General features: G+C 39.9%; 1 protein-coding gene across 16 annotated transcripts in view; it reads left to right on the top strand.

Moving 5' to 3' along the window:
• RYR3 (ryanodine receptor 3) overlaps window positions 1-16,115 on the top strand; it is a 553,391-nt gene that overhangs the window by 258,987 nt on the left and 278,289 nt on the right. For all 16 annotated transcript variants that reach the window (XR_004263777.1, XM_032261324.1, XM_032261337.1 and 13 more), the window contains 4 exons: window positions 6,448-6,616; window positions 7,983-8,118; window positions 11,096-11,191; window positions 12,656-12,774. Coding sequence is in view for 15 of the 16 variants with exons in the window: in XM_032261324.1 (XP_032117215.1) it covers window positions 6,448-6,616; window positions 7,983-8,118; window positions 11,096-11,191; window positions 12,656-12,774 (520 nt within the window). In the remaining variant the exon portion in view is untranslated. The remainder of the gene's footprint in view (window positions 1-6,447; window positions 6,617-7,982; window positions 8,119-11,095; window positions 11,192-12,655; window positions 12,775-16,115) is intronic.

Below are 16,115 nucleotides of genomic sequence, written 5' to 3' on the forward strand. Positions count from 1 at the left end.
TTGCATGGACTTGGTGTGTGTGTGTGTGTGTGTGTGTGAGTGTGTGTGTGTGTATATTATTGTGTATGTGTTGTAGGTTTTGGGGTACATGTGAAGAACATGCAGGATTGTTGCATAGGTACATACATGGCAATGTGGTTTTCTGCCTTCCTCCCCATCACCTATATCTGGCATTTCTCCTCATGTTATCCCTCCCCACTTTCCCCCGCACAGACCCCAGTGTGTGATGCTCCCCTCCCTGTGTCCATGTGTTCTCATTGTTCAACACCCGCCTATGAATGAGAACATGTGGTGGTTGATTTTCTGTTCTTGTCTCAGTTTGCTGAGAATGATGGTTTCCAGATTCATCCATGTCCCTACAAAGGACACAAACTCATCATTTTTTGTGGCTGCATAGTATTCCATGGTGTATCTGTGCCACTCTTTCACTGTCCAGTCTATCATCGATGGGCATTTGGGTTGGTTCCAAGTCTTTGCTATTGTAAGCAGTGCTGCAGTGAACAATTGTGTGCACGTGTCCTTATAATAGAATGATTTATAATCCTTTGGATATATACCCAGTAATGGGATTGCTGGGTCAAATGGAATTTCTGTTTCTAGGTCTTTGAGGAATCGCCACACTGTCTTCCACAATGGTTGAAATAATTTACACTCCCACCAACAGTGTAAAAGTGTTCCTATTTCTTCACATCCTCTCCAGCATCTGTTGTCTCCAGATTTTTTAATGATCGTCATTCTAACTGGCATGAGATGGCATCTCAATGTAGTTTTGATTTGCATTTCTCTAATGACCAGTGATGATGAGCGTTTTTTCATATGTTTGTTGGCCTCATATTTATCTTCTTTTGTAAAGTGTCTGTTCATATCCTTTGCCTACTTTTGAATGAGCTTCTTTGTTTTTTTCTTGTAAATCTGTTGTAGTTCTTTGTAGATTCTGGATATTAGCCCTTTGTCAGATGGGTAGATTGCAAAATTTTTTTCCGATTCTGTTGCTTGCCGGTTCACTCTAATTATTGTTTCTTTTGCTGTGCAGAAGCGCTGGACTTAGTATTTTTTAATACAAAATTGGAATTTTGACCAAAATTGGAAAATAGGAAAGGTGCACTCTTGATTGCCAGGATCCTTCAGATCTAATCACCTCACAGGCACAGCCTGTTTGTTTTCAGAACTTTTTGAGTCTTTGTTTTGGGGCTAGATGAAAATCTTTTCTTGGCATGTATGCAGATTAACATACAGCAGTTAGTGACTTAACAAATATACTACAAATGCGTAGGAGAACTCATTAGAAATTGGCCATCAAGATGCTCTAATTAAAAGACACAGAATGACAAGCTGGAATATCACCCATTCATGTGCTGTATTCAAGAGACCCATCTCACGTGCAAAGACGCATATAAGCTCAAAATAAAGGGTAGAGGAAATTTTACCAAGCAAATGCAAAGCAGAAAACAGCAAGGGTTAAAATCCTAGTTTCTGACAAGACAGACTTGAAACCAACTAAGATTAAAAAAAAAAAAAAAGGACAAAGAAGAACATTACATAATGGTAAAGAGTTCAATTCAACAAGAAGAGCTAACTATCCTAAATTATCATAAATATATATGCACCCAATACAGGAGCACCCAGATTCATAAAACAAGTTCTCGGAGACCTACAAAGAGACTTAGACTCCCACACAATAATAATGGGAGACTTTAATACCCCACCGTTAATAGTAGACGGATCACTGAGATAGAAAATTAACAAAGATATTCAGGACCTGACTATCAGTTCTGGATCAAGTGGACCTGATAGATACCTACAGAACTTTCCACCCCAAAACAACAGAATTATGCATTCTTCTCAGGGTTACATGGAACTTACTCTAAACTCAGTCACATAATTGGAAGTAAAACACTTGTCAGCAATGCAAAAGAAATGAAATAATAACAGTCTCTCAGATCACAGTGGAATCAAATTAGAACTCAATACTAAGAAACTCATTCAAAATTACACAAATATGTGGGAATTGAACAACCTGCTCCTGAATGACTCCTGGGTAAATAATAAAATTAAGGCAGAAATCAAGAAGTCCTTTGAAACCAATAAGAAAGAAAAGACAATGTAACAGAATCTCTGGAATGCAGCTAAAGTACTGTTAAGAGGGAATTTTATAGCACTAAATGCCTACATCAAAAAAAAACTAGAAAGATCTCACATCGACATCATAACATCACAATTAAAAAGAGAACCAAGAGCAAACAGATGCCAAGGCTAGCAGAAGACAAGAAATAACCAAGATCAGAGCAGAACTAAAGGTGATAGAAACACAGAAAACCCTTCAAACAATCAACAAATACAGGAACTGGTTTTATGAAAAAAATAATAAAATAGACTGCTAGCTTGACTAATGAAGAAGAAAAGAGAGAAAAATAGACAAAATAAAAAATGTTAAAGGGAATATCGCCACTGATCTCAGAGAAATACAAACAACTCTCAGAGAATACTATAAATACCTCTGTGCAAATAAACTAGAAAATCTACAAAGAATGGATAAATTCCTGTACACATACACCCTCCCAAGACTGAACCAGGAATAAATTGAATCTCTGAATAGACCAATAATGAGTTCTGAAATTGAAGCAGTAATGCATAGCCTACAAATCAAAGGCCAGGACAAGATGGATTTACAGCTAAATCCTACCAGAATTCTACCAGGTAGAAAGAGGAGTTGGTACCATTTTTTTCTGAAACTATTCCAAACAATTGAAAAGGAGAGACTCCTCCCTAACTCATTTTATGAGGCCGGAATCATGCTGATACCAAAACCTGGCAGAGATGCAACAAAAAAAAGAAAACTTCAGGGCAATATCCCTGATGAGCATCCGTGCGAAAATCCTTAATAAAATACTGGCAAACCAAATCCAGCAGCACATAAAAAAGCTTATCCAGCATGATCAAGCTGGCTTCATCCCTGGGATGCAAGGCTGTTTCAACGTAAACAAATCGATAAACAGCATTCATCACATAAACAGAACTAAAGACAAAAGTCACATAATTATCTCCATAGACACAGAAAAGGTCTTTGATAAAATTCATCAATTCTTCGTGGTTAAAACTTTCAATAAACTAGGTATTGATGGGATATACCTCAAAATAATTGAAGTCAATTTTGACAAACCCACAGCCAATATATACTGAATGGGCAAAAGCTGGAAGCATTCCCTTTGAAAACTGGTACAAGACAGGATGCCCTCTCTCACAACTCCTTTTCAACATAGTGTTGGAAATTCTGACCAGGGCAATCAGGCAAGAGAAAGAAATAGAGGGTATTCACATAGGAAGAGAGGAAGTCGAACTGTCTCTGTTTGCAAATGACATGATCCTATATCTAGAAAACCCCATCATCTTAGCCTGAAAGCTTAAGCTGATAAGCAACTTAAGCAAAGTCTCAGGCTACAAAATCAATGTGCAAAAATCGCAAGCATTCCTTTACACAAAAAACAGACAAGCAGAGAGCCAAATCATGAATGAATTCCCATTAATAATTGCTACAAAGAGAGTAAAATGCCTAGGAATACAGCTAACAAGGGAAGTGAAGGACCTCTTCAAAGAGAACTAAAAACCACTGCTCAAAGAAATTAGAGATGACACAAACAAATAGAAAACATTCCCTGTTCATGGATAGGAATAATCAATATCATGAAAATGGCCTTACTGCCCAAAGTAGTTTATAGAGTCAATGCTATTCCCATTAAGCTACCATTGACATACTTCACAGAATTAGAAAAAGCTACCTTAAAATTCATATGGAACCAAAAAGCCCATATAGCCAAGACAATTTAAGCCAAAAAAAGAAAAAAAAAAACAAAAACAATAACAAAGCTGGAGGCCTCACACTACCCAACTTCAAACCATGCTACAAGTCTACAGTAACCAAAATAGCATGGTACTGGTACAAAAACAGGCACACAGACCAATGGAACAAAATAGAGAACTCAGAAACAAGAGTGCACATCTACAAACCTGACAAAAACAAGGAATAGGGAAAGGATTTCCTCTTTAATAAATGGTGCTGGGAGAACTGGCTAGCCATATGCAGAAAATTGACACTGTACCCTTTCCTTAGACCTTATACAAAAGTTAACTCAAGATGGATTAATACTTCAATGTAAAACCCAAAACTGTAAAAACCCTTGGAGAAAATCTAGGTGATATCATTCAGGACATAGGCACAGGCAAAGACTTCATGATGAAAATATCAAAAGCAAATGCAACAAAGCCAAAATTGACAAATGGGATCTAATTAAACTAAAGAGCTTCTGCACAGCAAAAGAAACTATCATCATAGTGAACAAACTATAGAATGGAAGAAAATTTTTGCAGTCTATCCATCTGACAAAGGCCTAATATCCAGAATCTACAAGGGACTTAAACAAATCTACAAGGAAAAAAAAAACCTATTAAAATGAGCAAAGGAACAGACACTTCTCAAAAGAAGACATTTATGTGGCCAACAAACATATGAAAAAAGCCTCAACATCACTGATCACTAGAGAAATGCAAATCAAAACCACAATGAGATACCATCTCATGCTAGTCAGAGTGGTAAGTATTAAAAAGTCAAGAAACAGCAGATGCTGACAAGACTGTGGAGAAATAGAAATGCTTTTAAACTATTGGTGGGCATGTAAATTAGTTCAACCATTATGGAAGACAGTGTAGCAATACCTAGAACCAGAAATACCATTTGACCCAGCAATCCCGTTACTGGGTATATACCCAAAGGAATATAAATCATTCTATTATATTATAAATATACAGGCACACATATGTTCATTGAATCTCTAGACACAATAGCAAAGACATGGAATCAACCCAAATGCCCATCAGTGATAGACTGGATAAAGAAAATATGGTACATATACACCATGGAATACTGTGCAGCCATAAAAAGGAACGTGATCGTGTCCTTTGCAGGGACATGGGTGGAGCTGGAAGCCGTTATCCTCAGCAAACTAACACAGGAACAGAAAACCAAGCACCACCTGTTCTTATTTATAAGTGGGGGCTGACTGTCATGAACACATGGATACAGGTTGGGGAACAACACACACTGCAGCCTGTCAGTGGGGTGAGGCGTAGGAAGAGAGAGAGCATCAGGAAACACCTAATGCATGCTGGGCTTAACACTTAGGTAAGGGGTTGATAGGTGCAGCAAACCGCTGTGGCACATGTCTGTGTAACAAACCTGCACATCCTGCACATGTATCCTAGAACTTAGAAAAAAATAAAGAAGTCCTCGTGGTGTTACTTGAACATTCAGCCAATTCTCAATTACTTAGGGCCTAGTGTTGCAAATGTACAAGAGGTTGGTCCATTTCCTCTTCCTCTTCATAGTTTTTGCCCTCTCAGAGGCTCACGGGTGTGCCCCTCAAGGAGACAGGGAAATGAAGGCTCTTTTTGTTTTCTGTAGTGCTTTGTATTCTCTCGGTGTTGAAGGAATTTAATTACAAAACTTTGGAAGATACTAAAACAGAAAGAGAGACACAGACAGTTGCAGAATAGGAGGAACACAGCAGGGAGAGAGAAGAGCAGGTAACTTGGGGTTGGGGAACACCAAGAAACAAAGAGGGACAGACCTCAAGGCAGAGAATAAGGATGTTTATAACATAGGGGACATGGAGAAGGGAGGGTAATATTCAGAGAGGGAACACAGGACAAGGAAGGTCAGATGAAAGGACCACAGATACAGAGAGGAAAGGAACCATCAACAAATGGAGGGAGGGAAAGCAGGTGTGTACACAGAGAAACATGATGAGAAACATCTGCAGAGATCCCAGAGGACACACAGAGACATGGGGGTGCAAAAGGAGAGACAGAGAAAACTAACATGGTGATAGACACAAAGACCCAGCGATAGAAATTTGTCCCGCCTTATGATTAATCAATTCCAAGAAAGTATGATTGTTTAAAAGACTCATGGATTAATAAGTTTGATTATGTTTAATGTTTCTATTTTTTAAAAAGTGGGACAGACAACTAGGGGTAAATGGAAGGGGAAGCATCTGCTGTAGATAGAAGAGTCACTGTCACATCACAATTGTAATTACCTCTTTAGGTTACAGGGAAATCATTATCAGACATTCAGTGAATAGCCACCGATGCTAGGTGCTGAAATATTACAGCAATATTAACAGGATGAGTTATAAGTTGCTTGAAAATAAATGTGCTAAAAGGAGTCATTTCCCTTTGTTTATGAAACTAGCTTTGAACTTGAATGTGAATATTTTCTCCAGTTGCTCTGTTCGTTGGGAAACTTCATTTTGTAGCTGCTGGTATAGTGACTACCTGAGGAAGCAGCTCATGGTGCACCATGGGGGCTGTTAGGAGTGGAACCCAGTGGGTGTTCAGTCAGGGCCCAGCTGCTGGCTGCTGCCTAACCCATGTCAATCTCATGGTTTTTAGCGGAAACAATCGCACAGCTGCCCCCATCACCCTGCCTATAGAAGAAGTCCTGCAGACCCTACAGGACTTGATCGCCTACTTCCAGCCCCCAGAGGAGGAGATGCGACACGAAGACAAGCAGAACAAGCTCCGCTCACTCAAAAACAGACAAAATCTTTTCAAGGAAGAGGTAAGCTGAGAAATGAAAAGTTGAAATCCACTTCGTGTACAGAGCTAAAATATCCCTATGAGTGCAACTTAGCTTTGTCTTTGTGCATGCACGTGTTTATGAGAGAGCCAGAGGACAAGAGCGATATTTGGAAGCTGGGAAACTGGAAGCCGATCTTCGCTGTCAGCCAAACCTGATTATATTAGCAAAGGCTGGCACGTTCAAACCAGATTACATTTTAAAGCTTCAGTGCCACATGTGTATCAGAAATCCATTTTCAATAAATTTGGGCTGTGAGAGCGTGACATTGGCTGTGATTCCAAAGTTCGGAGAAATGTTAGAATTACCTGGGAAACCTGTTTAAAAATTATAGATGTCTGGATTCTACCCCATCAAGAATACCTGAGAAGCTGGTTTAAAAGATATAGAAGATGGTAAATCTTATGTCAGAATTCAACATCTGAGACACTGGAAGTGGGGCCTGGCCATGAGAAAAACAGCAACTAGGAGTTTAAGAGACCCTCATTCTAGGTCTCATTCTGGCTCCATCTCCAGCTGTGTATGACCACAGACAAGTCACAAACCTTCTCCAAACTCAGAAGTGATGATTTAGTACCAACAGGCCATGGTTGTACTGCTGGGCCTGTCATGCCTGGGCACAGGGCTTGTCCTTGGACATTTCTAAAGTCAGTGTTGTGGGATGTAGAACTATCTCAGCTCAATCTTCTGGTCTAACCAGACTTTGGCTCCAGGGGCATTCTCTATGCCTTAAAGGCTACTGAAATTCCATTTACCGTCTCCCTCCTATGCTCTAAGAACAGCTAGCACAGAGATTTTTGCTGGGTGGCATAGTACTTAAAATTAGCTAGGAAAGTGACTGAAGATCCTCTTTTAGTGTTATTGTCTCTAAATCCCACCTTTTTTGAGGGGTGGGGAGGTAGGAAGCAAGCATGGTTGTTTTGTGCATCTGAATGGAACTTGAACTTACTTGATATTTAAGAGAAAAATAGGTACTATATCTAGAGCTGTTTCTGGGTGAGTCAGAACCACTTCACACCAGGCTGAAAGCAGGTTTTTGTGAAACTCATTCACCCTCCCTCTTCCTAAGTATGTCCTTGGATTGAGTTAAGCACGTGGGGGCAAACCCGTCAGAAGAGGCTGCTGACTCACTCCCCAAATGGATGCTATTTAGGTCTCTCAGGCATAAAAATGCATATTTTGTTTTTAGGAGGGAAAAAAAAAACAAAACCCAACTGGCACCATGAAGGTCTATTTGCATATTGGCATTATCAGCTTTAAAAGGTGAATGATACGGAGGGGAAAGAGCAAAAGGAATTCTGCTTTCCTGATCAGCAATGTTTGCATTTTCCTCTACTCTCCTTCTCAGGGAATGTTGGCCCTTGTCTTAAATTGCATTGACCGCTTAAATATCTACAACAGCGTAGCACACTTTGCAGGGATTGCAAGGGAAGACAGTGGCATGGCCTGGAAAGAAATTCTGAACCTCCTCTACAAATTGCTCGGTAAGTACACACACGGTGCCTTTTCCCTGGAGTGATTTCCATGGGATTTCCATGTGAAATCCCAAGATGGTCTTTAACTTGCCATTAACTCTATGATGTTTGGACTGCCACATTCCTTTGAAACCTTTTATTAACCGTTCAATTTTAACCCAGCTGTTCTTTCTGTTAACTGTAGCTTATCATACTTTTCAAACAGAGCAAGAAGTCAGCAGCAAGTGGAAGCAGATGGTAATCAGTTTCACTGAAACTGTGAAATTCTTGACGGTCACTACACTCCCTCAACCTCTATTCTTTACCTTTCATGAGGAAACAAGACTAGAACACATTTATGATGTCTTCCAGTTTTAAACTTCTGCCAAGATATCACCTGCACTTAAAGAATTGTTATTCTCTTAAATCTGTGCCCTGTCACTTGTCCACTTGTTAGTCATGATTCCCACTGCTTTGGCCTGTTATTTATTTCATTTTGGTGGAAAGAAAAAGATGGGAAGTAAGAATATTCCGGCCACAATCCTATCTTCTCACAATATGGAGTGTGTGATGATGTTCTGGTGCCTTCTTACAGCAGGTGCCATCCAATAGGCCTGGGCCACCAGCCTGTGGGTGGGAGGCAGAGAAAAGACAGTATGAGCCTGTGCAAGAAGGTGGCCACCAAGAGTTGCTCAGACACTGTGATAAGCTAGTGCTTTCGGGCTTTGCTCTGCAGTGCGTGTCCCACTGAGAGGAAGTCTATCATAGTTCAGTAGGCTGGAAGGGAGCCCAGAGAAATCAGTCCAGACCTATTCCCCAACTTAGGGTTCAGGCTGATTGGATTACCAGAGTACTGATAGATTGCCACTGTATGACACTGTAAAGTCTCTTCAAACTCTAGTGTTTTGTATTGACCCAGTAGGCATGATTTTAACAATAATAGCTAACAATTATTAATCTCTGTGTGCAAGCAGTAAAATACCCTTTTGATCCCCAGAGCGACACTTTAAGGGTTAGTTACTATTATTACTCTCATTTCACTGATGAAGAAATAGATGTTCATAGATGCTCATAATCCAAGGTCACCCATCTAGTAAGTGATGGAGCTATGGCTTGAGACCCAGAAGTGTAGCTCCGGGACTTTTTTTTTTTTTTTTTTTTTTTTTGGTACCAGATTTCTTCATTTGAAGGAACGGTACAAAGAACTTAAGTAGATGTTTTGGTACAACTTACAGAAAAGGTAAAGGAAACCCCAATATGCAGGTACTGCCTTAGCTCCAGGACTCTTTAAACGCTTAACTTCCTTGCTGTATCTGATCAGAAAAGGAGGTTAGGAGCTCAGACTGAATTGGCCCTCTACTGACTGAAGATACAAAGGTGAGGCCCCGGAGAAAGCCTTCCTTTATCCTAAATTTGCCATGTATCATCCTTAGTGAAATTCCAATTCAAACCTACCATGTGAAGGGCAAGCTACCTGGGGGCCAATCAATTTACATGGACTTGTTCCAGATTTGCATCTGCTCTTTTTGCCCTGTGGAGGAAGGGTTATTTGGTATAGATTGGTAAAACTCTAATGACAGCATATTCTCTCCCTCTCTTTGCAGTATCATCTGCCAGTGGCTTTCAAGTAGGAACAGGCATCAGGATCAGCTGGAGAGCTGGTTACAGCACAGATGCCAGGGCCCACCCCCAGAGTTTCTAAATCAGTAAAGCTGGATGAGACCTGAGAATTTGCATTATTTATTATAAGTTCTTAGGTGATGCTGGTGTCGCTGATCCAGGGACCATGCCTCAAGAACCACTGTCAAATAGGGATATATTTTAGATATGTTATAGTTACATGTTGCTATTATTTATCCATTAGTATATAGCTAACCTTTCCAGCTGTGTTCACTGGGATGCCTGCCTTTAGCACTGAAGAATAATAAATCTCTAGCTAAATTTAAGAAAACTTTGTAAGAAGTTGAATTCTTAAGTCAGTAACCTATTAATATTAATTAATTCTTAATATTAATTCTTATCACTATCTGAAGTAATTTTACTACTTGATGCACTTACTGTCTCCATTCCCCACTTGATGAAGGCAGGAAATCTCTCTTCCTTTCCCATTGCTCTAGTCTGAACAACTGAACAGGTATTTAATACAACAGACTCTCTGGAAATACTTGTAAAGTGAGTCAGTATTCGATTTTTATTCTTCTAAGTATAGAAAGAGGTTGGATATGGTGGTTCATGCCTGTAATTCCAACAGTTTGGGTGGCCGAGATGAGGCTGGATTGAGACCAAGAGTTCAAGACCAGCCTGGGCAACATAGTAAGACCCCATCTCAATAAAAAATGTTTAAACCAGGCATGGTGGCTCCTGCCTGTAATCCCAGCACTTTGAGAGGCCAAGACAGGTGGATCCCCTGTGGTCAGGAGTTTGAGACCAGCCTGGCCAACATGGTGAAACCCCATTTCTATTAAAAATACAAAAATTAGCTGGGTGTGGTGGCGCACGCCTGTAATCCTAGTTACTTGACTGAGGCCGGAGAATTGCTTGAACCTGGGAGGCAGAGTGAGCTGAGATGGCGCCACTGCATTCTATCTTGGGTGACAAGATAAAAAAACTCCATCTCAAAAAAAAAAAAAATTACAAATTAGCTGGACATGGTGACGCATGCCTGTAGTCTTAGCTATTTTGGAGGCTGAGGAAAGAGGATCACTTGAGTCCAGGAGATCAAGGCTGCAATGAGCCACTGTACTCCAGTCTGGATGACTGGGTGAGACTGTCTCTTTAAAAAAAAAAAAAAAGAAAAAAGAAAAAAGAAACATTTGTATCAAAGGGCTAGGCAGGGTAAGATTGGCATTTAGTTCTTTTCAGTTGCTAAGCAGGTGAAGTATTCAACAGCTTTCCAAGTTCTCATGCCCCTTAACCTTTATGATCAAACATCTCCTAATGAAAGTTCTCAGCTTTCCAAGTTCTCATTATACCCTTTAACCTCTATAATCAAACATCTTGTTTGCAGCTGCTCTCATTCGTGGAAACAGAAACAATTGCGCTCAATTCTCCAATAACCTTGATTGGCTCATCAGTAAATTGGACAGACTAGAATCTTCCTCAGGTAAGAATTGACAGGAAACTGTAGCTAGAAAAGATGAAGGGTTTTTTTTTTTTTCTTTCTGTAAAAAAGAAAACAAAGTTGAATCTTTTCCAGTGGATTGCAAACAATCCTCAAATCATTACTTAAAAATAAGAGAAATTGTCTTAAAGTTCCCTGGCACCCATGTGACTTTATGTAACAACTCCAACCCAGACTTCAACAATCCTTCCTTTTTTGTTTAATTTTTTTACTCTGTGCCTTCATTTTTATTCCTTAGCTCCATTAATCCCCACCCCCTCCACCCAGTGATCCTTTTCTCCTTCTGACTCCCATTACATTCTTATTCTGTGGATTTTTTAACGCTTTTCAATATTGCCCAAACTATTTCTTACAGTTCTAAAAGCAGGGGTGAAGAATGACAGGAATGAAAGGAAAAATCCCCGCTCACCCCTCTCCCCTGACTCACCCTTCACGTTGTATCTATAGTCCTTTCTAATGACTTAGGGAGAATCTGAGCCAAGAGTGTGGTCATCATTGGTAAGTGACCATGCTGCAGGGCTCAGCAGTTTGCTTTCTCCGAGATGAGTAAACATGGCAGATGTAGGCCCCTCATGGGAAAGATGAAGGGTTTTGTTGCTTTTCTCATAGCCTAGAGATGACAGGTGCTTTAACAGACCAGCCAGGAGAGGGTCCCCCAAGGATCATCCACCTACACACGTCTTCCTAAGCTTCTCTTTTCTGCAGTGCCTCAGTCTCATGGGCTAGATTACATTTCAAGCTAATTTATGAAAACACTGAGAAAAAAAAAACAGAATCAAAAGGAATTTTCTTAATAAAACTAAGCTATTAGCCAACTGCTTCCCTTGAATTTCCATCATGATGTTGCCATGTATGCGCCAGGCTGCAGGGGCACTAGTTTTTCTTATGCCTTCACTTACATAACCTATCTAGTGCACCAACAAAGGGGGAGAAGCCAAATAGACTTTGTGAGCCCTCAGTTTATTTGATACATTAGTAGACCTAAAATAAAAGTGTCTAGAGTGGCTCCTAGAAAAAGTCTTATTTGGGAGAAACTCAGAATATTTTCCAAATTACTTGAATGACCTTTAAAATTTGTAGTAAATTGGACATCTTTTATATCTATTTTTAAATGAAGTATTATTTGGTTTGATCAAATGAAAAATGCTGTTTTACAGCTACTTCTCTATATTTTGTCATACAAAGGTCATGTCTTTGTCCAGGTAGAGGGAGATAAGGTTAGTGCTGAATTAAAATCACTACTAAATTACAGACCAGTTGGCCTCCAGGGACTCTGAAATCTACCGGGAATGAATGAATTTTTTTCTGGCTGAAAATTCTTGATAGAGTCAAAGAACTGATGATATCCTGTCCCCTCAGGAAAGTCTGTTCACACTCAGGTTTCTTAATTATGGTCACTGCTGCAGGGCATTTAATGTCCAAATGATGTTTGTGGCGTTCATGTAGGTATCTTGGAAGTTTTGCACTGCATCTTAACTGAAAGCCCAGAAGCCTTAAACCTGATAGCAGAGGGCCACATCAAGTCCATCATCTCCCTGTTGGATAAGCATGGGCGGAATCACAAGGTAGGTGTGGAAAAAACAGCGATTGACTTTGCCTGGCGTTTTCCTCCCCAACGTTCATGACCCTGTGTATTACTGAGCATGCTGACTAGTCTGTTTCTTGACTTTGACAAAAATCAAGGAAAACTGGAAAAAGACTTTCCCAGAATACAAGCACACTCCAAGCTGGGCAATCACACTGGACGCTGGATGGTGCTGTAGGATTCTACCAGCTCCCCAATCACTGCTCATTATCATTAGCCCTTAACACCAGCTCACTGTGGGACACTCAATAGGCCCTGTCTGCACAAGGCTAACTGTATGGGACTGACTGCCACTCTAGGGTCCAAGAACTTAGTAGTGAAACAGCTTATACCAAGCTGTATAGAAAAGATATAATGAAATCAGATTTAAAACAGTGTAGAACGTTTTAGCCACGTGGTTTGTTATTAAACAAAATCAGATTTACTGTGAGTTCAACCAAATGAAGTAAATGAATCTGTGCATATGCAAGCATGAGAACTGAAGCTGCTAGTCCCTCCCTTTGATACAAAGCAGCTATAAGACTTTGGGCCCCAGTTACATCATCTGTAAAATGGACACAATGGCATCTCACTAACTGGAATGCTACATCATTTCTTTGAGATCTCTTACAATTCTAACATCCCTGTTTTTATGAAATTATATCTCCAAGACACAGTGATCTATGGGGAAAGTACCAAAGCATGGAGAATTTTTTTCCTGATGCCTTGACATCTGCCCCACACATGAGGGCTACTGTGCTAATTGGTGAACAGAGGCAATATTCAATGGCTGAGGAGGTGTATTTCAGAGCGGATGGCATGATAGGACATGTGGGACTGCAGCTGTGCTTCTACAGAGTGGAGAGAAGTAGGCTTGGTCACTGGCAGTCTCTGCTTGTTATCATCTGGGGGTACTGTGCATTTGAGACAGATCAGGGTGTCCAGGAGACTGAGACTTAGCAGCATAGACTGTATGATATGCGTCAGCCTTGGGCAGTAGAAAGCCTTGGTCCTTAGCATGTGTGAAATTGTTTGACAAAGAATAAAAAGAAATACGTGGGGTCTGAAATCTGTTTTCCAAATGCAGTAAATCAAAGGCAAGCATGAAGCTTCAGCTTCAGTCCAGATTCTCTGTGTTCCAACATGTTCCTTCCTGTCTGCGAAGTGTAATGAGAATAATCAATAAGCATCTGAGCAACACATGCTAGGAGCCATGAGCTGTGTGCAAATGTCAGAGAAACCTTTTGACAGGAAAGCTGCTCTTGTTTCATTGCCCCAGGGGCTTCTTTATTATTAGAACACATGATGTACTTAATAAGTAACCAACTTCATTGTGGCTTCTTACAGCCAAAAGCCACAAAGCATTTGATGCATGTCACTTGGTGGCGAGTTGATTACTATTCTACCCATTCCACAGTTGAGAAAACTGAGGCCTAGCAAATTGAAGTATTTTGCTAGAAATGGGTGCCTGATCCAGTATGCTTTCAGAGTAGCCTTTAATCTTGTAGATCCAAGACACTGTTAGAGAAATTCTGGTAATATAAAAGTTGAAGCAACATGATCTTGGTACATAAGAGTCTCTTCAAAGATGTTCCTTTTCCATCTTTGGATAGATTTTTGGGTAAAGGTTTGTCATGAATTCAGATCCTTCTTTAGGTACTATTCCGTTGGATACCTTTTATTGTCAATGAGAAAAATCAGGTTCAAACCATCACCAATGTATTTGTGGTCATTTTGCAAAGCACGTGCTGAGTGGAGGCCAGACTTCCATTGCAACACTTGATCTTTTCTTGGGAAATGCCAAGGCGGTGTTTTTCTATCCAGGCTGCGTTGTCTCCAGTCGTAGAATTTCAGGAGTCTCTGTCCAATTCACTTAGTTTTTGGTGAAGACAGTCACTCAAAATATGCAGAAATTTAAAGCCACAAGGGACCTCAGAAGTCCTCTCAAAACAGCAACAACAGTGATGATAACCGACATTTATTTCGCATTTAGCCAATGCCAGTTATTGCTGTCAGTGTTCATGTGTATCTTACTCAGGTCTCCTTACAACCTTATGACATACCATCATTATTATTTGTACATGACAGGCAGAAAGGAGGCCAGGGTCTGGGTTCCTAGATGTTAAGCAGTTTCCCAGGAATCACACAGCTAATTAATGACAGACTAGGAGCAGAAGTTTAATATTCTTTCCAGTGTTTCTCAGGCTGTAGTCTGTGAACTTTTTATTCAGAATCCAAATGTTCTGTGAGAATATATTTAATTTTGCAATTTTATTTTTACAATTATCTAAATACAAAATTTTTATAGTGAAAAATTCACTAGAAAGCATTTTCTTTTTTTTCTTTGTATAAGTTTTAATGGTACAAGTGCAATTTTGTTACCTGGATATATTGCATAGTGCTGAAGTCTGGGCTTTTATTATGACCCCAAATAATGCACATTATACTCATTAAGCAATTTCTCATCATTTATCCCCTCCCACACTTCCAAGTTGCCAGTGTCTATCACTCCACACTCTATGTCCACGTCTCCACATTATTGGGCTCCCACTTCTAAGTGATAATATGCGGTGTTTGACTTTCTGTATCTGTATTATTTCACTTAAGATTATGGCTTCTGGTTCCATCCACGTTGCTGCAAAAAACCTGATTTCATTCTTTTTTATGGTTTAACAGTATTCCATTGTGTGTGTGTACACCACATTTTCTAATCTTCCATTGAGGGATACGTACATTCATTCCATGTCTTTGCTGTTGTGAATAGGGCTGTGATAAACATACAAGTGCAGATATCTTTTTGATGTAGCAATTTACTTTCCTTTGGGTAGATACCCAGTAGCGGGATTGCTGGATCAAATGGTAGATCTATTTTTACTTCTTTGACAAATCTCCATACTATTTTCCACAGAGGTTTTACTAATTTACGTTTCTACCAATATATATAAGCATTCCCTTTTCTCTGTGTCCTCACCAACGTCTGTTATTTTTTAATCTTTTGAATAATGGCTACCTTGACTAGTGTTAGGTGACATCTCATAGTGGTTTCAGTTTGCCCTTCTCTGATGATTAGTGATGCTAAGCATTTTTACATATGCTCGTTAGCCATTTGTGTGTCTTCTTTTGAAAAATGTCTGTTCATGTACTTTGCCTCCCCACCTTTTTTTTTTTTTAAGACAGAGTCTTGCTATGTCGCCCAAGATGGAATGCAGTGGCATGATCTACATTCACTGCAACCTCCACCTCCCAGGTTCAAGTGATTCTCCTGTCTCAGCCTCCCAGGTAGCTGAAACTATAGGTTTGTGCCGTCACACTCAGCTAATTTTTTGTATTTTTAGTAGAGAT

The sequence above is a fragment of the Sapajus apella genome, unplaced genomic scaffold (assembly GCF_009761245.1).
Source record: "Sapajus apella isolate SASKATOON/1434 unplaced genomic scaffold, GSC_monkey_1.0 scaffold122, whole genome shotgun sequence".
Classification (NCBI taxonomy): Eukaryota; Metazoa; Chordata; class Mammalia; order Primates; family Cebidae; genus Sapajus; species Sapajus apella.